The 25,600-nt window shown below is 38.9% G+C and overlaps 1 protein-coding gene across 2 annotated transcripts; it reads right to left on the minus strand.

The window, feature by feature from the left end:
- Positions 1-427: 427 nt before the first annotated feature.
- On the minus strand, positions 428-25,411 carry PEX2 (peroxisomal biogenesis factor 2). 2 transcript variants are annotated; one of them, XM_069779550.1, is made up of 2 exons: positions 24,839-25,411; positions 428-4,537 (listed from the first exon to the last, which is right to left on the minus strand). In XM_069779550.1, the coding sequence occupies exon 2, from the start codon at positions 4,516-4,518 to the stop codon at positions 3,604-3,606; it is 915 nt and encodes a 304-aa protein (XP_069635651.1). In that variant the 5' UTR covers positions 4,519-4,537; positions 24,839-25,411; the 3' UTR covers positions 428-3,603. The 2 variants fall into 2 exon arrangements, with proteins under 2 accessions (XP_069635651.1, XP_009918464.1); XM_009920162.2 differs by lacking the exon at positions 24,839-25,411 and adding an exon at positions 24,454-24,790.
- Positions 25,412-25,600: the final 189 nt, after the last annotated feature.

Consider the following 25,600-nt stretch of genomic DNA (forward strand, 5'->3'; position numbering starts at 1 on the left):
AGAGTAGGTCGAGTGGTGGTGGCTTGTGGAAGCAAGGAATCAGCATTCTCTGACTCCTTTCACCTAAATGCCTCCAAAAAAATCACACCTTGTGACAAGTAGTAATTCTCTTCCAAATGAAGATATGAAAAGTTTTCTAATAAGTTTATTAATAAATTAGTCTGTTTCAGTTATGGCTTCATTTTCTGATTTCTGATATAATGAAAATGTGCATGTAGCACACAAAGACACACAACGGAGCTCAAATAAAGCTGTTAATACAGGGCTGTAACTCCTATCCAGGACTGAATAAAAGTTCTGGTCCTTTAGCTTTCTTAAATTCTAGGCATTTATCTTTTTCACTGATGCACATATGACTGCTCAGAAGTACATTCTCATGGTAGATGAACACTAAACCCCTTTTGTTTAGAGAAAATGACTCAAGAGATTAACATTCCAAAATAAATTTTATTCCCTCTACCACAGGAAGCATCACCAGATGTATCTTAGTCCTTTGTTACAGTAAGAGTTTTAACGTGAAAATATAATGCTTATGAGGACAAATTATCAATGCAATTAGTACGTGAAATTAATTATCCTTTGTTAGTCTACAAATTATCTATTTTTTTCTGTAATATCTTCAAGTAAGACTTTCCTGCAGTTTATATCTCACAAGACACAACAAAACAGAATTACAATATAAAAAAAAAAGGTATATTTTTTAATTTAACAATGCTATAAGGAAGCTGCTGAGTATTGACTTTGGAGTCCTAAAAAGCTAACCTGGCAGCAAGTAGTTTTTCAATATGCAAGCTGAAACCTTGGTCTCATCAATCTGAGTTGTGACTACAACTGAGCGAAGGTTTCACCACATGGTAGATTAAAAACCCCAAAAGATAAAATTCTGTATCTGACAGAAGGAACAACTTTCTTCCCAAACCTTCTATTTCTGTGAGATGCATGGTACCTGCTTACTTGCATGCAAAATAAAAGAATTAAAGCCACACCTTAGGATCTAGGATCTCAGGGTAATGCAAACTGTTTATTTATGCCATAAGACATAGACTTTACAAACTTGGTCAATGCTACGAGCTACAAACCTAACACACTGATGATACCTACTACAGTAGTAGGCCGATGCTTTGCTATAATAAGCCATTGTAAGTTAAGTATCAAAAGTTCAATTCCAGAAGAAAAACAGGGAAGCCAAGTGCAATATGGCACAGCCAGCAGAAAATAGTTGTTCAACAGAGGTACAAAACTTCTGGAAATTGGTTTCGTACTGATACTGTAACAGGGATGAAAAACAGTACACATTTTACTAGGATTTCACCTGCATGAAGCTGCAAGAGACAAAACAAACCTCAGGAAATTCATACAGCTTAGGTAAATCAAAACAGCAGGACAGAGAGAGGTGGAATGAAAAAGAAAGACAACATTCTTTAATATTCAGGAAAAAGAAACTTTTCTAAACAGGAAATAGGTTAACTCCTACGTAAGAAGAACATGACACCTAACAGAGTCCAATATAGAAAATCCATGCTCTTTTGACACAAAACTGCACTGTGACTTCAGAAGGAAGTGTCGACAGGGAACAAAGGTCTGCTATGATTATAAACTACGAACACTGGATTTTGGATGTGTAAAAATCTTAATTAAGATAGTTAGAGAGAGGTAGCAGAAATGCTGATGATCCTTTCTGGGGACTTTAGACCATGTCAAAGTCAGGGTTGCTAATACATTTCTTTGGAAAGAGCTATTAAGTGATGTGGAAGGACAATTCACACAGAATCACTTCAGGGCCAGCAAGTGATTCCAGGATATTCTCCAACAGACTTGCCCATTTTGTACTTCCAATAAAGACAGATTTGTACCTGCTGGTTCAAATTGCAACAGCAAATAACAAATTTGGCAGGCTGCTGATATACACATTTGATGGCAAATAATGCATTGCAGCACAGTATCTGGAAGCAGTTGCTCTGAAGTCTCTGTTGACTCACAGAACAGTAGCAGAATTAATGAAGTTTTGGGCTGCCCAAAGATACTTACAAACCCACTAACTGTATTTAATTGCATCAGATGAAAGCGCTGTGTGTCACTCTAAAGATCAAAACCTAGAATTTAAGGCCTTCAAACAAATAGGCTGGTGGGTTGTTTTAATCAGACACTGAAGAATGTAATAAACCATTTCATAAAAGTAGATAAAAGATATTGGATCAGCTGTTACCATACTATTTTTGGGACTGATTATTCATGATAACCAATCAAGAACACAGCCACCATAAAGTAATTTACTCAATTTAACTGTATAAGTTTTTTAAAATTTAAGAGCCAAAAAAGGATGCAATGTATTTTTGTGTTAATGAGATATTTCTGGGTAAGACTTACTGTTAAAAAAAGGACTGCATTTTTTTTTTTAAATATAAGTCTTATAAAACCAGGTCAGAGAATAAATGGATAAAGTGTTAAAACAGGGAATAATAAAAATATTGCAAAGCCAACAGAGAAAGCAAATAGTAATAGTAAAAACCAGGAAGAGTTACCTTTTTTTTTTTTAATGTCTACATGCACATGACTGTGTTTGATCATTTTTCTGTGTGGTAGTGAGCCATTAGTGAGGTTTGGCACCCACTTCAACCACACCAAAAAAAAGAAGAGTGGCAAATCCCAAAGACAGCATCTTGTGAGTAAACAGTTTTCTCCAGTGTCTCTGACTCAGAATAATGTGGGTTACCTTAGGCAGCTGCCACATTCCAATGTATGAACTGCATCCCTCAGCTTTATAGGGAAGAAGTGGGAGGTAGTCACATATACATCACTGAAGATCACAGACATAGAGCTGACTGAGTAAATGAGTTCAGTCATCTCATGAAGGTCTAGAAGGTGCACTGTATTTGCACAGGAAGTGATTTTATCTCCTGTAGGCACATGTTAACTACAGAGTATCTATCTGTCTACCAGATGGATCACTTAAACCCTATGGTCTATTGATAAGAAAGCAATTCTGAGTAGAGAAAGAGTATGTCCTGTTATGGTGGGTGCTTATGATGAAAACTATTAATAATCTGCTCAGATGACAATTCATCTTACACCTTTCCTTTCTGCAGTGGAACATCACACTGGGAACTCAAATTCAAAATACTCAAATTTAAAATTATTCTTTAGGCATGACAAGGATGACTTTCCCACTAAATCCATCTACTAGCTAAGCTGGTAATGGCAGAAGCTTTTACAACAAGCTTGAGAAAATCCACAAAATGGGTAAAAGCTTACTGGACATCTTCTTTATCTTTGAGGGAAGTATATAGCACACAGTTAGGAAGTGGTAGGCTGACAGACTCTAGATCTAAGAAGGAATGACTTGACAAGATAGAGGTACCAAACTGGTATCAAGTAGCCTGACAGAATAGAAGAGCTGGTGAACTCCTTTTTCTTTCCTTCAGAGAGGCAAATTGGCACTGTTACTCATTAAAAAAATAAGACCAGTAAAGACATATGTTACAAAAAATTACAGGGTCTCCAAACGCATCTTTAAGCTTTCTGTTTACAATAATTTCTGAATTTTTCCATTAATCTCTTCAACATAATATTTCATGTATAGTATAAAAACAAAGCAACCTCATATCAGGCATGCAATTCTGTCATTTCAATTTTATATTTCAGTGGCTGAAGACTGTGTACCTCTGACCCACATTTAGGACATGTAAAATATATATCAAATAAACAGTTACTTTTAATACAGTAGTAACAAAAAACATGCAAACAGCCTATGGTATGAGGCATGGTAGGCCATTCCCCACATAGTGAACATTCCTTGCAGTGAGCTGCTAATGTGTTTTCACTATTGGGAAGACCTGCAATAGGCAAACACCAAGAAGAAATTTTAAGTTTTAGTTTCTGTACATTAATAAGTGGTAGCAGATAGATCAGAAATTCAGCAAAACCATGCCATAAGAGCTCCCTGTTCATGTATTCAAATCCTACCTGCCGAACACTTTGTGGCTTGCAAAAAACTGACCTAATTCCTAGAATGCGTTCTGTAAGCGTTGCAAATGTTCCTTTCTGAAGAAAAATTAGAAAATTTAAAAGTCCACAGAGTTTAAGAAGTCCAGCTCCAAAGTTAATATAACTCTTAATTTTGCAGAAAGATTGCAGTTGACGATTGCTAAATAAATCATAACATCTTTCTTCCAACCACCTTCCACCAACAGTGAAAATAAGATACCATAACTTCTGGTGTTTGCTCAGAGGTTGGTATTTCTCTGTCTGAGATAAGTTATTCTTGTAATGAATATTCAGAATAGCCTGTCCCACAGTTGCATTCTTGGAATAGATAGTGAATCTCCATAATACAAGCCATAAAAATGCTTTTACTTCTGGTTCAAAATGAGCCAACACGCCTGGTTTAAATCCATGAAAACAGCTGGTAAACTGGGACCACACTAGTTGTTCCAGGGCTTTGTTTAGTTCAAGAGCATCAAGTTGACTTATTCTGAGCACAGGATTCACACTCTTTTCATTTCCAATGCTGGAGGCCATTTCTTCACAAAACCACTTTCTAGGAATAAACATAAATAGATTTTAGTATAATGGAGCATTTCCTATTTTTATTCCTATTAAAGATAACAAAGTTGTAATATACCAGCAGTAAACAAAAAAATAACAAAAAAGCTGCTTCAGAATGCTGTATTAATACATTATTAATATGCTACAAGTCCTTTCAGGAAGCTTTACACTAACAGTATAAAATTTCATCTCAAAATAAGCTATACTGGACTATTTCTTACAAACAGTAACGTTTGCATTTGCTTATAGAACAGTGTTTAACACCTTCCAGATATTTAGAAAACTCCATAGATTTAACGTTTCACTGTATAAATGTCATGGTTTAACCCCAGCCAGCAACTAAGCACCACGCAGCCGCTCACTCACTCCTCCCCCATTCAGTGGGATGGGGGAGAAAAATTGGGAAAAGAAGTAACACTCATGGGTTGAGATAAGAACGGTTTAATAGAACAGAAAAGAAGAAACTAATAATGATAATGATAACACTAATAAGATGACAACAGTAGTAATAAAAGGATTGGAATGTACAAATGATGCACAGTGCAATCGCTCACCACCAGCCAGTCCCCCAGCGGCGATTACCCACCCCCACCTCCCAGTTCCTATACCAGATGGGACATCCCATGGTATGGAATACCCCGTTGGCCAGTTTGGGTCAGCTGCCCTGGCTCTGTCCTGTGCCAACTTCTTGTGCCCCTCCAGCCTTCTCGCTGGCTGGGCTTCAGAAGCTGAAAAATCCTTGACTATAGTCTAAACACTACTGAGCAACAACTGAAAACATCAGTGTTATCAACATTCTTCTCATACTGAACTCAAAACATAGCACTGTACCAGCTACTGGGAAGACAATTAACTCTATCCTAGCTGAAACCAGGACAATAAATTTAAGAAAAAGTATTGCTGGGCATAACTGTAATATTCAATTGGACCTTAAACCAGAAGATCAGAAACAAGAATTGTAGAACTATATGGTGTTTTATGGAGAAATAGCGAAAATGAACATACTAACTAAAATCTAGAACAGAACAGTGGGGTGCATAGAAAATAATGCCATATGAATACTTCAGTAGCGGCAGCTGAAAGTAAAATCTGAGAAATAGTAGTGAATTTAAGGATTACATACAGAAAGATATGGATGAAAATTAAGGTGGGAATGATAAAACTTGCTAAATAAATGCAGTGATTTGTTTAGTTTAGAGAAGAATCATTATATGATATTAGAGAAATATTCAGCATTCAGACATAAATTATCATAAAGTACATCACTGAAGCCTGCATATATTTTCTAGAGTCTTTTGACAGGTGTGGGATTGTGGTACTTGTCATATAACACATTTCCTGGCAAGATGATTAATGTATACTCTTCTTGTTCAAGCATTACAGAGAAAAATAAAAATATTTTTTAAAATTGCTTTGTTTAAATGTTAGTTTATCTGGAATTCTGTGACTAAGAAAATAAATGCAATAAATTGCAAGAGCAAAATATGGATAACGCCTCGGTAATGCAAAATTGTGGGGTAACTGATTTCTGGTTCCTTTAGTCCACATAAAAAAAACTCAAAGTGATTTAGGAGAAGTGGTATATTTCAGACAGTATGCAACATATTTCACTTTCTAAATCAGATTCTTTGCAGACAAGCAAGGGTTAACAGCCTTCTGGAGAAAGTACAGAAGAAGGTACTGCAAATCCTTATTCGTAAGAGGAAAACCTGCTATAACACAAGACTGCTTTGAATAAAAGATGCTGTATAGGATCCTACATGGGAATGGTTGCTAATGATGCTAAGAATACTAAAAAAAAAAGAAAAAAAATCCCTCTAAACCAATAACCGTTTGCTGAAACAGAGTGCACCAAAAGTTTTAAAACCCAGTATAAAACATTATTTGTAGCATTCCTGCTGTTTTCTATACCTGTAATTGGTCATGTCTATAAGGAAAATATCATGGAAACTTAACAGGAAATATGATTTTGTTCTTAATGCATGGTGGACAACAGTAGTTTTCAATTAACTAAGACTGGCTACGTGGCTAGGGCATAAAATAGGTCCACTCAGTTTCTTTAAGCTCTGCCTTCCTCATTAGCAAGCAAAATATGGCTGAAGGCAGTATAAGGCCACCTCCTCTGGGCAAAAAGCTATGGGGTTCATCGCACCAACCTGCACTGGCCTGACAGGCCAGTACATAAGGGTATACAAAGGCAGTATGCCCAAGCCTGTCTCACTCACACTTCTGCCTTTTCTGTAGTAAGCACCAAAGCACAGGAAGTGTGGTTGGAAAGCACTATCCCCTATCATCCCAATAACTTACCTCCTCTGCCTTGTGATCAAAGGGTCAATTCAACCCTTACTGGATCTTGCTGTATCACTTCAAAAACTCCAGCTCCAATGACTATCCACCCTCCTACCCCTCATCTTCTCATCCCACTACCATTTTAGGAACGACAGCCTCTGATAACCATCTGCTCTGGAACCTGTCACTGGTTTAGTGCTATTCACTCGTAACCCCTAAAAGTCTAGTGTTTCCTTCACTTCTGGTAACACCTCAGTCCCTTCTACTCATTTCACTCCATTCTACTCATTTTAGTTACCCTCCTACTTGTGTTCTATACAACTCCCAATACACAAAAATCCCCTTTCAAAATCCTGAAGTTATTTGAAAGGGACATCTTACCAAACAGCTTCCTTGATCCATCTACTAAAACCGTTTTACAACATCTTTTCCAGCTGTCTTCCATTATCCCAAGTGCTATGAGAAATTGCTGTTGGAGTTTTCTCATAAATAAGGTAGGCTAAATCTGTGCAGACTTTCCCCCCCGCCCCCACCCAGTATAGCCAGATTATCTTAAGAAACCTCAGCAAGTGAGGAAAGGGGCATCAGGAACCTTCTGAAGTTCAAGGAAAATCTGTCAAATACACATGATTATGACTGATCATGAAATACGCAAGAAAACCCATGGATTACTATAGGCTGGGAGCTGACTGACTGCATAGCTGCTTTGCAAAAAAGGACTTGGGCATTCTGGCAGGCAGCAAGCTGAACCCAAGTCACCAGTGCATCCTTGTGGCAATAACGCTTACTGGAGTGCCTTAGCACACATATAGCTAGCAGACTGAAGGATGTGCTTATCCCCTCTACTTGGCATTGGTGAGTCTGCACCTGGGACACTACATCCAGTTTTGCCTCTTTTCTATCAATAGTACAAAAGAAATGTCAACAAACTGAAAAGAGTCCAGCCACTAATACCATTAGGGAGCCCCAACATCTGATATATGAGGAGAGCTTGAAGGAACTCAGACTGTTCAACTTGAAGAAAAGGCAGCTAAGAAGCGATCTAATAGTAATCTTCCACTACCTAAAGGTTACAGAGAAGATTAAGTCAAACCTTTCCGTAAGATTCAGTGAAAGAGAGAGGCAACTGGTAAGTTGCTACATGAGAAATTCCAATTGGACATAAGGAAACTGGAAGTTTATCTACAGGGACTGTGAAATCTCCATCCCTGGAGATTCTTAAACTTGACCAAACAATGCCCTAAGCTACCTGTTCTAGCATTGAACTTATCCCTAGTCTTCACAGGAGGATGGGCTAGATGTCGTAAAGATCTTCCCCAGAACTTGATCTTCCCAAAAATTTGTGCATGCCTCACTGTAAAATCTAATTGATTTGTGACAATACGCATTTTTTTCATATCCATGATCCTTTATAGAACTTTACTTGAAGGAAGTAACTTCAGTGAATCTGTCAGTGTGGGTTGGAACTTTGTACACAGAAAATGGGAACCGCTTTTGAACCAACAAGTCCAACCACTGTTTGTTAACCTTTGAAATCCTGCAAAATCCAACAAGTCTCCTTTTAAAAAAATTAGAATCAACACCATATATAGCTTAACTGTGACATATTTAATGTCTCTTCCTGAATTACCAACTAGCAGATTGATTCAACTTTGAAGTCACTTTTATACAAACTATATGGAAAAAAAACAGTATCAGCCAAAAACATAAGCAACTAATAATAAAGATGTACTCCTTTAAAATCTTTTAAATTATGCTTGTAATATTCCTACGTAAGCAAAGGTTTTTTTCTGATGAACACTTAGGTAAGCATTCTCAATTTAAGCAATAAAACTGGGCATTTTTCTGAAGTTCTTTGTTGCTAAGATCACTGAAAGTTTGCCATAGGCTATGGCTGTTAACTAGACCCTGCAAGTTACTTGAAGATTATATCCATATAGCTTTGATTTTAACGTGTAAGCACATTTCAGTGTGTTTACTGTTACCTTACTGTAAGCTGAAGTGTTCTGCTAAACACTATGCTTACTTCCAAACTGATTTAAGGTTTTACTGCACTTATAGGGTAGATACTTACTTCCCACAGACAAACATTACAAGGAAAAGTTTGAAAACTGTATTTTCCTATGAAAAATGTCTGCAAATGTCCTACTGATCTAGATAACAGCAACTGTTTCTTTGAGAGAAGAGACCTAAATTCTAATGTCTATTTTGCTATAGTAGGGAATTGTCATTATATTGTCTGTCCATGGTGTCCATTTTTTTTTCAGGTGCCAATAAATAAAGAATAAATAAATTATAATAAATTAAGTTTTCCCTTTTAAAATTACTTCCTCTATACAAAATCCTTTCAGAAATTTGTTAGATTTTTCAGCTTGTACTATTTTCACAAATTGTGGTCCTAGAGTAGGAATAAATGAGAAATATTCTGGTTTAAAACTACGTAATAAACACAGCCTGTAAGTGTCAAGACATTTAACTTGTACTTTTTAGCATTATTTTTGCATTCCATAGTCTGCTGAGCTACACAGACTATAAAGAGAATGCTGGTTTTCCTCCATGTTTCTGCATTAAATTGTATTTGTCATGTCCTTACTGTTTTAAGTCTCTTATTTGGTCTAATTTAATTTTTTTTAAAACTTAAGAACTCAGAATTGTAGACCCAGTAATGAGACAAATATCAACGCTCAGTTAAGGATGCCATCAGGCTTAGCTTATGTGATCAGAATTGAACAGTCAAAAATCAGGTGAAGATACATAATAAACTCTACATGCGATTAACTTGTTACATAAATACACTTTAAGGCAGAACACTAAAGACTACTACTTGAAAGGTTCTCCCCTGATTTTACACTGTCACAGATATTGCATATAAAAAAAAATGCCTCCCAGAAAAAACAAAAGCACAGAACATTTCTTTCTTAAATAACCTATAGTTTGCCTGTTGATTTTTTTGTTTGGTTTTTTAAAAGTAAACAAATGAACAATCCTGCTTCTACAGCACACTGTGCAACAAAAAAAAATAATTATCATGTATCACCAGGGAAAGAGGAATTTCTTCTGATACATGTTAGTGCTGTTATTGAGCATTGTACAAATTATGAATGAATATATTTTATTTGGAAACATGTTATTGACAGAAATCTATCAATAGTAATGTGAGTATTGTCAACAGCCTGTCAATATTAATGTAATTATGATTAAGGGGATAACATGGATTTTAGCTATAATACCAAGTAACATCTCCTGCATTGCTGCTATCAATATAAGCATTATTATTGACCTGTTCTGGGACTATCACTATGAGATGTATTACCATCAGGCATATTTGTCAATTCATTCTGCCCACAAAAATTCTACATTTAAATTTACAGGTCTGTAAACTTTGCCTGCAGAAATATACAAATCCAAGTAACCTCCAGGGTGCCATTTTTTCCACAGGACTATTCCACTGTGGATGAGTAATCAAGGGGTTTCTACTGTCTCAGTGCTACTGCAATTCCCTGCTTTTCTAGCATAATCATTAGAAGATAGACATATATTATATGCAGAAGCTTCAAAATATTTTTAAGTATGATGTGTCAAAACACTTTTTGGGAACCCAAATAAAAATATATTTTATTAAGTAAGAAATGAACTTTGTTCCTTACTGCTCTAACTTAAAATTGCATTTAGGATGCAAGAAGTAGAACACCTATTCACTTCACAGAGTTCATGATTTAACTATTTTAGATAATCTTTTCTGTGCAGCCAAAACACGTAGTCTGAGCACTGTACTTATGCAGAGATGGAATGGACTGCAAGAGACTACCTAATCCTACCTCAGCATGAACACAGGCTCAAGAATATCTTGACAGATATTTAACTACCAAGAAAGCTGATTCTACACCAGGTAGTTTGTTCCAGTGTTTCATCACCCTTATAATTACAAAGAATCTTTTTCTCATATTCAATCTAAAGCATCCTTATTACAAATAAACATGGTCTTCATTCCACAAGAGAAAACAACAACAAAGGAGAAGAATTTCCAGTTTGCATCTTCTCAAGAGGAAAAAGCAGCGAGGCCTGTGAGGGGACCAACTACATATAGAAGATTTGCCAAAGTAGACAATGTCCTCTTTCCTACAACATGCCTGGTATGATCCTCCAGAAAAAAAGCCCTACTTTTGTCAAGCAGCACAGTTAGTATTTACCCTGAGGTCTACTATATCGTCAGATCTTTTTCTGTCATTTTTCTCTCCGAATAGTTATTTCCTGTTTAGTATTCATGTATTTGAGTTTTTCCTCTTAAATGCAGTGCTTCATACTTGCCTGCACTGCTTTTCATCTTGTTGATTTCACAGATTCTCTCCACATTCATCAAAAGTATTTTGGATTCAGATCTTATGTTCAAAACAAAGAAAACAAAAACAAAAAAACCCACCAAAAACCAGTAAAACTTTCAATCCCTCTCCCACTTAGTATCATCAGTAACTTTTCTAAGTGTGTGTGTTCTCTTCAATCAGCCAACTCATTAATGCCTTTTCATCTTGACAGGGTACTATAGATAATTACTCTGTAAAGGCAATTTTTCAACTTGATGCTGATAATATCAGCATCTAATGGAGATAGTATTGATATAATGTTTCCTTAGCTTGCTTATGTAGGGAAAAAGACTTTATTAAAAGCTAGCTGTATTTACCTAAAGTTTTCCTCTTACTTACTAAGTTTGCCATCCTTTCTAAGAGGAGAAACAGACAGGTTTCTTACGAACAGGTCATGTCAAATCATACCGGCTGTTTTACAATCTCTCTTCTGCACATTTTTAGATACAAATTAATTGCTAAACTATTTACTCCTGAATCTTTATTTGGAATTGAAACTGACAGGTTCAATAATTCTCTTAACAGAAGAATAAAGAGACACAAACACACACACACAAACCCATTTCGCTGGCTATTTTCACCCTCTGGGACATTAAATAAAATAAATGCATGCATAAATAAATTAATAAATATATAAAATCAGTGGTGCCTAATTCCTCAATCATTCTAGGATGAATTTTATTAGGATTTGCCACTTGAGCACATCTATATTAAGATTCCTTAGGCTATTCTTTCTGTGCTTTGGCTCCACTCTTATTTTTTGTCTAAGATTAATTTTATGAAAGTAGCAGGTCACAATATATCTCTTTAAGTATGAAGTAAATACATTCATCACTAATCATGTTGCAATATTTTTGCCTGGACAACTCTTCTCATTTCCAGGCCACTGAAGAACTCCTGATATATTAAGTCTCTTTAACATTCATTATTATTTTAGTTTATTGTTATAAACTATCCCTACACAAAAAAATAACAGGACATACATTAAAGATAGCCATTTTTTAGCCTTTTCAACAGACTAGATTCTGCCAAGTCCCAGCATTCAGACCCATGGCCCAGGCAGGGGGAAGTACTATGTGGTGGGCATGCTAGGAATCATACCCTCTCTGGAGAGAATATCACTAACACACAGTTCCTCTTTTCTTCAGGAGCTACAATGCGTTTGGTATTGTGCATTCAGTGTTGTCATACTGGGTGTGAGAGAGAGCACAAGGCGTACCTGTAGTCTACTATTCCTCCTTTTATGTTCACAAAATTAAGATATCAACAGATAGCAAAGAAAACTATCTTTCCACCCACAAGAATGTGGAGCTTTTTTTTTTTTTTTTTTAGTGTGAAGTGGGATTTTTTTGAGTTGGCTTTGTGTTTTTTGGTTTGTTTGGGTTTTTTTTTGGTGAAACGTATTCCATTTAACTGTTCTTTTCAGTTATTCTCAATAGCAGAGGATATTTAGATGTCAATTTGAAATCAATAAACTTTAAAGATGAGAAATCAAATTATATGTATCCAATTAATTTTAAAATCTTCCTTTACATCAACTCTCATAATAAAACACAGAACCTGGACCCCGGCTGCTCAGAGCCTCATGTCTTACCATTAATTCTCATCTCTTTCTTGCTCATCAAGTGTAGAGAGAAATATCCTCAGATCAAAGTCTAATTGGGAGCCCCAACTGTGTTGTCTCTTAATCACTGTAAAATTAACTTATCACTATATCATTACCTCAAATAACCTTACAAAAGATTGGTTTTGTATTACTGTCTGGATTTCTATATACTTCAGCTAAATACCTATCATTTTGTAAAGAACATAAACTGATTCTTTTACCATTTGGAATAACTACTAACACTAATTGAAAAACCAGTAATACACTGCCATCACAGAAAATATTATTTATTTCTTATATTCCTGGGAGGCAGGACTATTTCTCAAAATAGACAAAGTAAAGGAAAACACTGAATGACTGACTGTGTAACAAATCAATCCCATAGATGAAATTAAGATTTTCACCAAGGAGAATGAGTAAGCAACTAGCAACAAATCCCAGAATCCTAAATGCTACAGTTACATTTGATGTCTGAAGACTAAGAACAAGACACAAATACATTCAAATCACAGGTTACTTTTCCAACTTTAACTCAGTAAACTTAGATTTCATAAAATGGGATACAAGAGATCAGCCACTGCTGAATGCCTGGAGACAGCAAGAGAACATAACGATAGCTCATTGATTCATCTTCCATAAACTACCTGCCAGAGTCAAAATATTAGGGCTTCAAGTTACAAAATCAAAACCAGCTCTGAAGAGCCAGAATTGATACAACAGTAATGAAGAGCAGTAGGAAAGTGCTGCACTGTTAGAAGCTGTACATCAGTCATTTCTGTCAGTATTTGATGGAAACTGAAAATCCCGCATCAGTGCAATACATTCTCTCAACGAATTCTAGCAGCCAAGACTATTACTGGCCACTGTTAAAGATACTCTGAATGCTAAAAGCTCCCACTGACTTCAGAAGAATTTGTGATCAGTCAGCACTCTTAAAAGACAGATTATTAGATGCAAACAACTAGATCCAATAGACTAATTACTGCATAACTACTATTTAAAATACTACCTTTTAAAATTTGTGATGTTAAATTTAAGGCTACAAAAGCTCAAAGTACATTTGTATTCCCCATAGCATAAAAGCCAGAGATACCATAATCCTACCAACTTTTTTTGATATGGCCCTAATTTTCATTTATTAGAATGAATAAGAAGATAAGCATGTAAAAAGTCATATGTTCAATCACCATTCTTCTTTATCGCATATCCCATTCTACTTCTTCCCTCATCTTATTTCCTCCTTTTGGCATCCCTCTCCTTAGTATGGCAAATTGCAAACTCATCCCTAAAGGGATGTGTCAATTCTGCTTGTAAATTCCCATTCTCTGCTATACTAAATGAAATCTAGCTGCTGTTCCTTTTAATTAAATCAGTGCTAAAAACCCAAATGCTTAACAAAACAAAGCTGCGTTGTAACTTCAGGCTTTCCAAAAAACATGGTTCAAAAAAACCCTTGAACACTAAGATAAAGAGTCAAAATATATGCCCGAAACACAATATTGACTCTTTTTCTTAGGAATTAGGTAATGGCAATTATCTGGAGAAGTGCCTTACATTTACTGTTTCTGAATCAAAATGGAGTAGTTCAGCAGAGTTGTGACTGTGATGTTTAACCAGGAAGGAACAGCCCATTGCAAGGAAGGGGCAACATCTCTGACTAAACCAGTATCAGGAGGTGTAAGAGCATGGGAAAGATAAGGATCCCTTGTGTTACAAATGTAGGTCTCAAATGTTGATGACAGCATCAGCAGATGACAGGGAGACCCTTGCATTTCAAAAGATTTTAATTATGATGAGGATACGAGGTTCTGGTATAAGGATGGATAACTGAAAGTTCTATTGCATTGCACATGTAAAAGTGAAAAGGATGTAAAGCTTAGTACCTATGCCATCCTTTGTGTAAAGGTGAAACATCACATGGTGGCAGAAGTATGCAGCTCCATTTCAGAATGGTTCAAAGGCAGAACATGAATGCACAGTTGTGAGCACACTGTAGGCAGTTATAACTCTTCATTTGCTGGTTACTGGTACTTGCCTGAAAAGTTAGCCTTATGCCTTGTGACATATACAATACCTGCTTTTCACTGTTGTAAGGGCACTGTACCTCACATAGCCATATTTGTCAAGCACAGCATCAATCCCAATTTTATGCGTCTTTTCCATGCCCCTCCTTACCTTTCTTCCATTCGGAACTACCTAAAAAAAGTCACCTAACTTAAATTCCCATTTCACAGCTCTGTGTTTCTGTTCTGCTCCTACATGTCTGATCCATATGAATGGATCACTAGATAGGTATGGAGATGCCAGGATAAAGATTAAGAAGATATGTAGAAAGCATTCAGAAGCAATGCCTGTTCTATATACTCTGATACAATTTACCACAGATGACAGAACCCTGAAATTTTGCATTAAACACCTTACGCTCATAACTTGTGAAACACAGTCATTGTGCAGATTTTATTCCAACTTTCTTCCTTTTTACATACATATGCATACCAACTGCAGAGTCATGAATATTCAGTGATATGCAAGTGTAATACTGCTGATCCAAGTCCTGCACTGCAGGAACATAAAGTCCTTTAACCTTTTATTAGAAACACTTACTAGATGAGAAAGGTAAAATCTGTCCTAAACGCATAGCTAACTCATAATTAATCTCTGTCCGCATCTGTACCAAAAGTAGGACTGTATGTAAAAACAACATTGTTACAGACTGTATATATTCATATGTTAGAGCCAAGAAGGCCCTGCACCAATAAAAAGACAAGCCTGTTCACTGTCAGTTTTAAGTTTTAGCCTTGTATTATATGGCATAACTTACAAATAATTGTATCTAATTATAATCAAGAACTCTGAACTGGTGGAAGGATAAAGAACAGTACTTTACCTGACTCATATGTCTCATTTCTTAGGCTTGTGTTCTACAGAAACATAAGCTGATGTAATTTCTGACAGCTACGGTCACTCCCTCCCATCTTCCTTCAACTGTGTATTGCCACCTTTCCTCACAGACTAGTGCCAACACTCATTTGACCCTCTACTGAACTGTTCTTGCATGTTAAAATGGCAGAAGACAGACCTGTTTAAATTTGTTTTTCTGCAGATTTAGTACACAATCAGGTCACCACAACATCAGGTAAGACATGTGCAGTACCAGTAAGAAGAGCATCAGGGCCAGGAAAAAAAGGTAGTCATGAAACTGGCTGCCTTTGCATCTCAGCATCATACTCTCATATCTGCCATGAGGCAATAGCAAGATAGAAAACCAAGCCTTTCATTTGACTAGAACTGTTCTTATGGTCTTCAAACCCAACATGCTGAATGTGCAAGGATAACACTACAACACTGTAAATACAAATAATGAAACTTTTTGCTGTCTTTCAAAAATGAAAAGAAAGAAAAAGAATAATTATTTCTACAAGTTCATCGTAGGACTCATGCAGACTTGCAGGTGAGAGGCTATTCTGTTTAAATAAGTAACACTATGCAATTCCTCCCCACTCTTACGTTTTTGATATGATTGTACTTTGAAATGTTTGGCATACACAGTGACTAATAGGGATGCTGGGAAAATTAGATGTGCTCAGTGTCCCCAAATCTTGACAGTTTTATTACTTGGTAATTATGGTAACTTTAAGCACACAAGGGAAGACTGATATGCTTTCACCACACTCTCTTCAATCCTATAACTTCATTAGCATTTTAGAATCCACTGGCACAGCTGCACACACATATTACAAGTAACAGTTTAGAAGAGGGATAATAATTTCCTTACTAGGCAGCCTGAGCTGTACACTGTGACAGCTTCTACAAACCCTCTGCAATTCCAACGTGAATTCCCCTTCATGATTTAGTTATGCCCCACAGTGTCATGGTCCTACATTAACTTCCTTTCCACGAAAAGTTCCTTTCTCCTTGCCAGCCCCCTCCTGTGATATCTTCTGTCAGCTCCTCTGCTTATAGAATTAATAATATTGTTTTTGAATATTATTTTTTAAAGTATTTTTCAAGTTTTCTTAGAATTTAAATTCAGATTATTTTCCTTCTTTTCCAACCCCACTGCCAATATTAACAAAAATGGAGACAGTGGAAATAAGCAGTGGCAGAGACAGCATTTTTAGAGAGGTTGTTCCCAAGCAGCTACTGATACAAACACAATGAATATTAGGAGTGATTCAACTTACTTCTAAAGGCCAAAAACCTCCACAGGTCCTCTCTCGCAGGGAAAGAAGGAAGTACCCAGACCCAGTCAGGGTCAACCTTGAATCAAGAGTTGCACCATTGCCATAATTGCTCTCTTCCTATATCATGTATTTGTCATCTTTTTCCTTCATCTCACAATTTTTTTCTTTCTTTTAATTTTTAACCCTTTCTACCTCTGAAAAAGCTGCATTTAGTTTCCTTTTGAAAACAGTCTGAAATAGTCTTAGACTTCCAAATTTCTTGCATTCCACCTCCAAACCAAAAAACCCTACCACCATCTCCACAAGGCACATTACAAAGAGATAGCATCCTTTCTGTTCTCCTTCTCCTGAAGGTTTTTGTAAAGTTTAGATGTGAAATGACAATGCTTGTAGATGTAGGTCAGATGCATGGCCACAGGGACCATTTAGCTCATCTGAGAAACTGCAGGACAGAGAGCCTGTTACCTTCTCTGTCCACGTACAGCACAATCTGACTCATGAGCCTGCAGCTTTTTAGCAGAACACACTTTTTTTTTTTTTTTATTTTATTCACTGCTTCTAACTTTACTACTTGGATAGTACAGGGAGTGCTGTGGAATAGCTGGTGTTGAGAGCATACTAGTTAGTTAAACTGAGAGTTGTAGCATCATACCCTTTCTCTTCCTCCCTTCACTGGTCTATGTGAAAAAGTATATACTCTATTAGGTCTCAAAAGGGGGGGGGGGGGGGGGGGGGGAAGCAACCCTATCCACACCCCCCTCCAAAAAAAACCCCAACAAGAAAACCCCCCAAACAGCATAAGCAGCCTGCTTAAAAACACCATACTGAAGTAACCTTCTGCTGCAGTCCAAGAGATGTAACAAGTTGTAGGGCCTGTGATCATCAACTGCAGCAGCAATACAGTGAGTTTGAGTCTATTCACATTTTTAGTAATACACAACTTACCCACATTTAGGTTGGAAGTTTAAATTTGCTCTCTGCATGCTCTAAAACACTGCGTGAATTCAGATGTTCCTGGAAAGTTAACATCTGGAAACCAGACCTTGCTAGGGAGAAATTTACATTAGGGTATTCTAGTGAAAGACTTATTTTAATTGACAAAATTATCATCTTCTAACTGCATACATTACATACAAATGCAAATACAGCCTTTTCATATTTTATGAGTTGTTCAGTTTAGTATATACTAAACATATGTATAAGGCTAATACATTTGTAGAGAGTTAAGTGTACTTATGATATGAAGGCCCAACAGACACTTCACAATATTTATAGAATAGAGTTGGTTGGGATTTAAAGAAAAATATGCCTCTCTACGCTTGCTGGCAAAGGGGTCTTTTTTTGCAGTAATTCTAAAGTAGTACAGAGCAGCTTCCCCCTCTTGAGTTTCCCAAAGTATGTGTGTGAAAGTCCACTGCTGGGTTGCCAAATACTGCTTGTGTATTTGCTGCAAGCTGAGGGGAAAAAAAAAAAAAAAAAAAGGAAGAAAAGGAGAACATTTCAGAGTTGACTGTTACCCCCTCCATTTTTATTTTTTATAAATGTGGTAACAGGAGCAAGCAGAAAGGGATCAGTGTGTTTATTGTAAGCTTATAAAGTCCAACCCCCACTTGCTCAAGCAGGGCTATCTGGAGCCAGCTGCCCAGGACCATGTCCAGATGGCTTTTGAGTATCTCCAAGGAGGGAGACTCCACAGCCTCTCTGGGCAACCTGTGCCAGTGCTCGGTCACCCCCACAGTGAAAAAGTGTTTCCTGATGTTCAGACAGAGCTTCCTGCGTTTGTGTGGGCCCACTGCCTCTGTTCCTGTCACTTTGCACCACTGAAAAGAACCTGGCTCCGTCCTCTTTACACCTTCCTTTCAGGTATTTATAGCCATTGATAAGACCACCCTGAGCCATCGCTTCTCCAGGCTGAACAGTCCCAGCTCTCTCAGCCTTTCCTCAAAGGTGTCATGCTTCAGTTCCTTTATCAACTTTGTGGCCCTTCATTGGGCTCTCCAGTATGTCCAGGCCTCACCTATACTGGGGAGCCCAGAACTGGACACAGTACTCCAGACATGGCCTCACCACTGCTGAGGAGAGGGAGAGGGTCCTCGACCACCTCCCTTGATCTGCTGGCAACACTCCTCCTAATGCAGTCCAGGATACCATTGGCCTTCTTCACCACAAGGGCACATTGCTGGCTCATTTTGAACTTGGTGTCCACCAGGACCCCCAGGGACTTTTCTCTAAAGTTCCTTTCCAGATGGATGCCACCCAGCAGACACCAAGGCATGGGACTGATCCTCCCCAGGTGCAGGACTTTGCACTTTCTCTTCTTGAACTTCATGAGGTTCCTGTCAGCCCATTTCTCCAGGCTGTCAGGGTCCCTCTGGATGGCAGCACAACCCTCTGACCTATCAGCTACTCTTCCCAGTTTTGCGTCATCAGCAGACTTGCTGAGGGTGCGCTCTGCCCCATCATCCAGATCATTAATAAAGATGTTAAATGGGATCAGACTCCATATTGACCCCTGGGGTACACCACTAGTTACTAGCCTCCAACTAGACTTTGCACCATTGATCACCACCCCTGGGCTCAACTGTTCAGCAAGTTTTATATTGACCTCACTGTCTGCTCACCCAGCCCATACTTCATCAGCTTCTCTATGAGGATGTCACAGGAGACAGTGTTGAAAGCCTTACTGAAACAATTATCTACTGCCCTCCCCTCATCTACCAAGCCAGTCATTTCATCGTAGAAAGTTACCAGGTTGGTCAAGAATGACTTCCCCTTGGTGAATCCATGTTGACTACTCCTGATCACTTTCTTGTCTTTAATGTGTCTGGAAATTGTTTCCAGGATTAGCTGCTCCATCACCTTCCATCCTTCTTGGGGATCAAGGTGAGGTGATCAGCCTGTAGTTCCCTGGGTGGTACTTCTTGCCCTTTTGAAGTTAGGAGTGACATTGGCTTTCCTCCAGTCTTCAGGCACTTCTCCCAGTCTCCATGATCAATCAAGTATTATCAAGAGCATCCTCACAGTGATATCAGCCAGCTCCCTCAGCACTCACGGGTGCATCCCATCAGTGCCCAGAGCCTTATATATGTCCAGTTTACTTAAATATTCTCTGACCTAAATCTCTTCCACCAAGCATACATCTTCCCTGCTCCAGACTTTCTCCTGGGTTCTACAATTCCTGAAGGTCTTTGCTAGTAGAGAAGGAGGTGAAGAATGCCTTCAGCACCTCAGCCTTTTCCACGTCCCGCATCACCAGAGCCCCTGTCTCATTCAGCAGTGATCTCACATTTTCCCTAGTCATCCTTCTGCTACTGATGTATTTACAGAAGCACTTCTTTTTGCCTTTGACATCCCTCACCAGGTTCAAGTCTAGGCAGGCTTTGACTTTCCTAATCACATCTCTGCATGGCTAGACACTGCCTTCATACTCCTCCCAGGTTACCTGTCCCTGCTTCTGCATGCTTCCTTTTTATGTCTGAGTTTTGTGATGAGCTCCTTGTTCATCCATGCAGGACTGCTGGCATTTTTGCCTGACTTCCTACTCGCTGGGCTGGACTGCTCTTGAGCTCTGAGGAGGTGATCCTTGAATATCAACCAGCTTTCCTGCACCTCTCCAGGGCCTCATCACATAGGATTCTTCCAAGCAGATCGCTGAAGAGACCAGAGTCTGTTCTCCTGAAGTCCAAGGCAATGATCTTGCTTTCTAATACCTAAACCAGGCTTTCAGAGAAAGCAGGCACTAATATCAGTAACTGACTAAGAAATAATTAAATTAGTTTCTACCAGGGACCGTATAGCTTAAAGGAGACATGCGCTAAACTGGAACAAACAAACATGCTGAACTTCTTTTTTAAAAAAGTATTACCTTGAGAATCTTCAAAAAAACTCTCTGCCCCAAAAATCATTAAATACCTAAAAAGCTTTAGAAGTCAGATATTAAAAATAAAGTAATATAATATATCTTATTCTCAGTTAGACTGATGTTAATCCAGAATGAGCTTATTGGTAATATATGAAGAACATTTCTTATTAAATACAGAGCTATCTTTCAATTCAAAAGCTTATTCATGTTCGTTTCTTCTTCTTATTTTTCTTCTTAGAGCACACCATGCTTACAAACTAATTTACTGAAGTTGGTTGGTTTTGCTTTGGTTTTTTTGGCGTTTTTTTTGTTTTGTTTTTTTTTTTTTTAGAGTAGGTCATTACAACCAGTACAGAAATACAGCACATAGGTAATAAGGTACTTACATTATAACCTCAAATTGTTGACTGATTTGTTTACTGTTTAAGTTACTGCTAGTTTTTCTGCAGACATCTGTTCATCTCCTCCCTGCTTTCTTTCCCCCTACCCTGAACCTCATAGCTTTGAAATGACTTTCATATGTTTAAAAAAATAGGAAAAGGAAAGACATTCTCACTCTCACCCATTCTGAATATGTAATTAAATGGTTTTTTTTTCCCTGAAAGACCATGTGCTTCATTGCTATATTCAGATATATGTTAATAATTCAGACATCACTCCCTACCCCTTGATTATTTACAACTTGAAGACTCATTCATTTTACAATATACTTTTTTGTATTGATAGTATATAGTCATAAACTTGTTTCCTTCCTTCCCAAATATTCTCTGGGTAGCAGTCTTTAGCAATTTTCAGAAATGCCACTTTTAAAGACTATAAAAGATTAAACACAGGAGAAGATCAAATTACTTTCTTGACTTGCACAACAGCATTTGATGTCAAAGCACAAATGGAGGTCCTTGGATTAGCAACAGTGTCACAAACTATCAGAGTATAGAAATTACCTTTCCCATTCTATTCCATGAAGGGTCTAACGAAGTCTTTATATACTATCAATACTTGTTTGCAAGTTTTAATTGAGTTTTATTTAGTCCATCACAAGAACATTTGCTTCCTACATGTCCTGAATCACAGTGAGCATCAAAACCTTTCTGTGAGTCGCTACCTTCTCTAATAAAAGAAATTATACCTACAGTCTTGAGGTGGGGGAAAATGAAATAATCTAATAGGAGACAAACACAAAGAGCTCTCAAACAAAAAAATTCCCTTCCAAATCTAAACACCCTCCTTGCACAAAACAGACATTCCATATACCTAGCTTAATCCTTAATCATCCACCAACATGAACTGGGGCATACCATTCCAGCTACCTGTCAGTCTTTTAATCAGCGGGTGGATTCATAATGCATCTGAAGGTCCATTACCTGAAAATTAAACTTTTAAAAAATAAATTTAGAGGATGATATTTTATATGCTTGTACTGCTGTACTAAGAGTTCTAAGGGTAGCCATGAGAGACTTAAGCATGAGCTGATTCAGATACATGTAAGTTCACCAGTATTACTTTACAGTTTTTAACATTTCTAACATAAGTAAAAGATACTTTGCCATTCATGCAGAGCAATGTCTAATTTATAATTGTTTACTCAATTATAGCATCATTAGAAGTTTAACTAAAGCTTTAACGGGAACTGATCTTCTTCATTTGGTGAAAAGGATGATCTCAACAAATAAAAAAACCACAAGTCTGAACCAAGGCAGGCCTAGAAGTTAAAAGGACTTACAAATAGAGGAAAAACTAAGCAAAGAGTTATTTCAGCTGCCTTGGTCCCAGATTATGCAATTTCATTATGCTCTGTACTCAATAAACATACTCAATTCTTACTTTAAAACCTGTAAATACATATAACATTGGGTTTTTAAAAATATATATAGATGTATAAATTGTCACTTATTAAAAATACCCAAACACCCTGCCTCTTTCAGCCTCTCACAATACAACTCAGATAAGTAGCCAAGAAGAGGATGTAAATATAAGATCCTTGCAAACCTTCACAGACAACAGCTTTAAATGTATTCCACTTTCCAATTCACTGACTCTACTCAGTAATTAAAGCATAAATGAATAAGCTATTAAAATATTAAGAGTTTTAAAAATAAAAAAAATAATAACGCTGCTTTCTGAAGAATACGTGTGCACAGGCAGACACAAACTTCTGACAATTTTTAGCAATGAAAGTAATATCTGATTTACCCAAAAGACAAGTTATTTTCAAAACATCACTGCAGTGTATAGGATAGCAAAATATTAGAAGGATTTTTTTTTTTCCAGAAAACTGAAGTTAGTTTGAACTAGCCTATTCATGGTGTAATCTCTCATGCACAGCACTATTTTTTCTCCACATACATCACTAAAGATACAAGTGGTGAGCTATTCTCTCCAAAGAACGAGTTTGTGGAGAATATAGCTTTTTAACTCCAAAAAAGTATCCTTACTAGCAACTAGTGCTAGAGCACTAGCAACCACAGTAGGTGTTCCCATACTGACGTGATCATCTATCTCCACAGTAAATTCCAGAAAAATTAAAATATAAGTATCAAATCCCTCCAATACTCTTGATTATATGCCCTACTGGTCTATTCCATTTCTACTAAAAGGAATGAAAAAAGCCTTTTTAACAAGTTAATTTATACATCTCATAGGTGTGAAGTTATCCCTCTAACTCCAGAGCAAGTAACTGAAATTGATGACTTCATGCAGTATGAACAAACTTAAAAAAAAAAAAAAAAAGCGACTTGTTACTCCCCTTAATAGTTTATTTGCTAATCTAGTTCATGTCCCAGCAATGACACCTTCAGCTGTTTTCCTACTACTCTAATTCACATCCCAGCAATGACACTTTCAGCTGTTTTCCTACTAATCACTTCATTAGATAAACTAGTGATAATGGACAGCCAGGAAGTGAAAACCAAACTGCTGATTAGTAGAAACTGAAGCATAAAGAAGTAAAAAAGTTTGTAGAAGAAAGCACTGATAAAATAGATCTTCATAAAGGATAAAAATAGTATTAGTCTTGAAGTGAAAACTTTATCAGTGACTGTTGCTGAACTGCATATTAATGACGACTCCAAAGAAGTTAGACAAGAATTCACTAACTTCCAGTAAAATCAAACAAATGGCTAAATATTTCTGAATCAGATTTTACTATAAACTGGCCATACTTCATCTTTGACCATGGTGAATACTTCCCTCTCACTGACAGGTGAAATACACTTAGGGATTGGAAGTAACATACAGTGCTGTGGTTTTCAGTATGGACTATTATCATAACTGGAATTCATCCCTCTGCCAAAACACATTGCCCATTCAAACTAAATCCACATTAATTTTGTGGCACGCTAACGGTTTGTTATTTACACTTACAGGCTGCACAAAACTGAATTAACAGAAAGTGGAAAGAAGCCAGTCACCTTTAGCAGGCAGTACCTGTAGGAAGCCTTGTCGCCTATAGCAGGCAGTCACAGGAAAGACCTCTGGAGGTCTGTAAATGGTTCGCTCCCTCAGCTGGCATCAGAATAACCATTCAGAGTAACATATGCCTCTGCCTGAAAATTATGCCCTTTCCTCTCCACAGAGCACGCGTTACCAGGCTCCGTCCTTTCTCACCTTCCACCCTGGGCCTAGCTGGAAACCTGGCAGTCTCTTTGCATACCGAGGCACGCCACAGGAGAAGAGAACGGCAGCGGGACTCACGGCGCTGAGGCGCCCGGAGGGAGCATGAGGCGAAACACAAGCTGTTTTTTTTTTTTTTACAAGCAGGGCCTGGAGGAGCGCCCGGGGCTGACCCAGAGGGGCTGCCCCGCCGGCCCTGCGGGCCCGCCGCCGCGCCCCGGCCAGCCGCCCCGAGCCTGCCGGGCCGCGGGAGCTGCCTGGCCGCGCTCCGTCGAGGGCCGCGGCTCCGGCGGCAGCGCCGCCCGCCGCAGTCCCGCTCGCCGGGAAGGCCGGCAGCACCGCGCCGCGTCCCGTCCCGTCCCGCCCCGCCCCGACTGACCTGCGCCGCCGCCGGGCCTCCGCAGGGCTACGGGCGCGGCGGGCTCTGCCTCGAGCCTCCTAATGAAGGCCTGGGCGGACGGAGCCTCCTCGGGCCGCCCCGGGGACTCTCCCCTCCGCCACCCGGCTGTCGCCCCCGGGCACCGTCCCACCGGCAGGCCCCGCCAGGTCATAGAGCCGGCTCCTGCTGCCTAGAGCGGCTGCGGCACAAACCACAGTCACCGGAGGTAACCGCCTAGAGTGGCTCTGCAGGAAGTACTCTGGGAGATCAAGAGGACGCGCTAGAAGGGCTGCCGGGACGGCACCCGTGCCAGGGTGAACCGCGGGGCTACTTGACTGACGTGCCGCAGAGCAAATCAGTGGCTCGGGGTGAGGATGAGGAGCCAATGGTAGAGGCAGGAGGCGGGGCGGTTGCCGGGCCGCATGTGGGGGAGCGGGCTGAGGCCGAGCGGAGGCCGCCGGGCAGCGCGTGCATCCTGGGCCCTGCGAGCGGTCGAGCGTCCCGGTGGAAACGGAGCTGCGGTGTCGCCGTCTTCAGCTCGGCAAGCGCCAGCAGCGGCTTCTGCTCGGCCTTGGCGCCCGTGTGGCGGTGGAAGGGCTCCCGACTCGATTCGGGGCGGGATGGTCACCGAGGGTGGTGCGGCGGTGGCGAGGCCGAGCAGCTTGGAGTCGAGGGCAGCCTGGGGTGCAGCCGCGGCCCGCGGGAGGCGAGGGGCTTATGTAGCGTTTACTGACAGGATTCGTAGGGCTGTGAGAGGAGAAA

Source organism: Haliaeetus albicilla, chromosome 3 (assembly GCF_947461875.1).
Source record: "Haliaeetus albicilla chromosome 3, bHalAlb1.1, whole genome shotgun sequence".
NCBI classification, from domain to species: Eukaryota; Metazoa; Chordata; class Aves; order Accipitriformes; family Accipitridae; genus Haliaeetus; species Haliaeetus albicilla.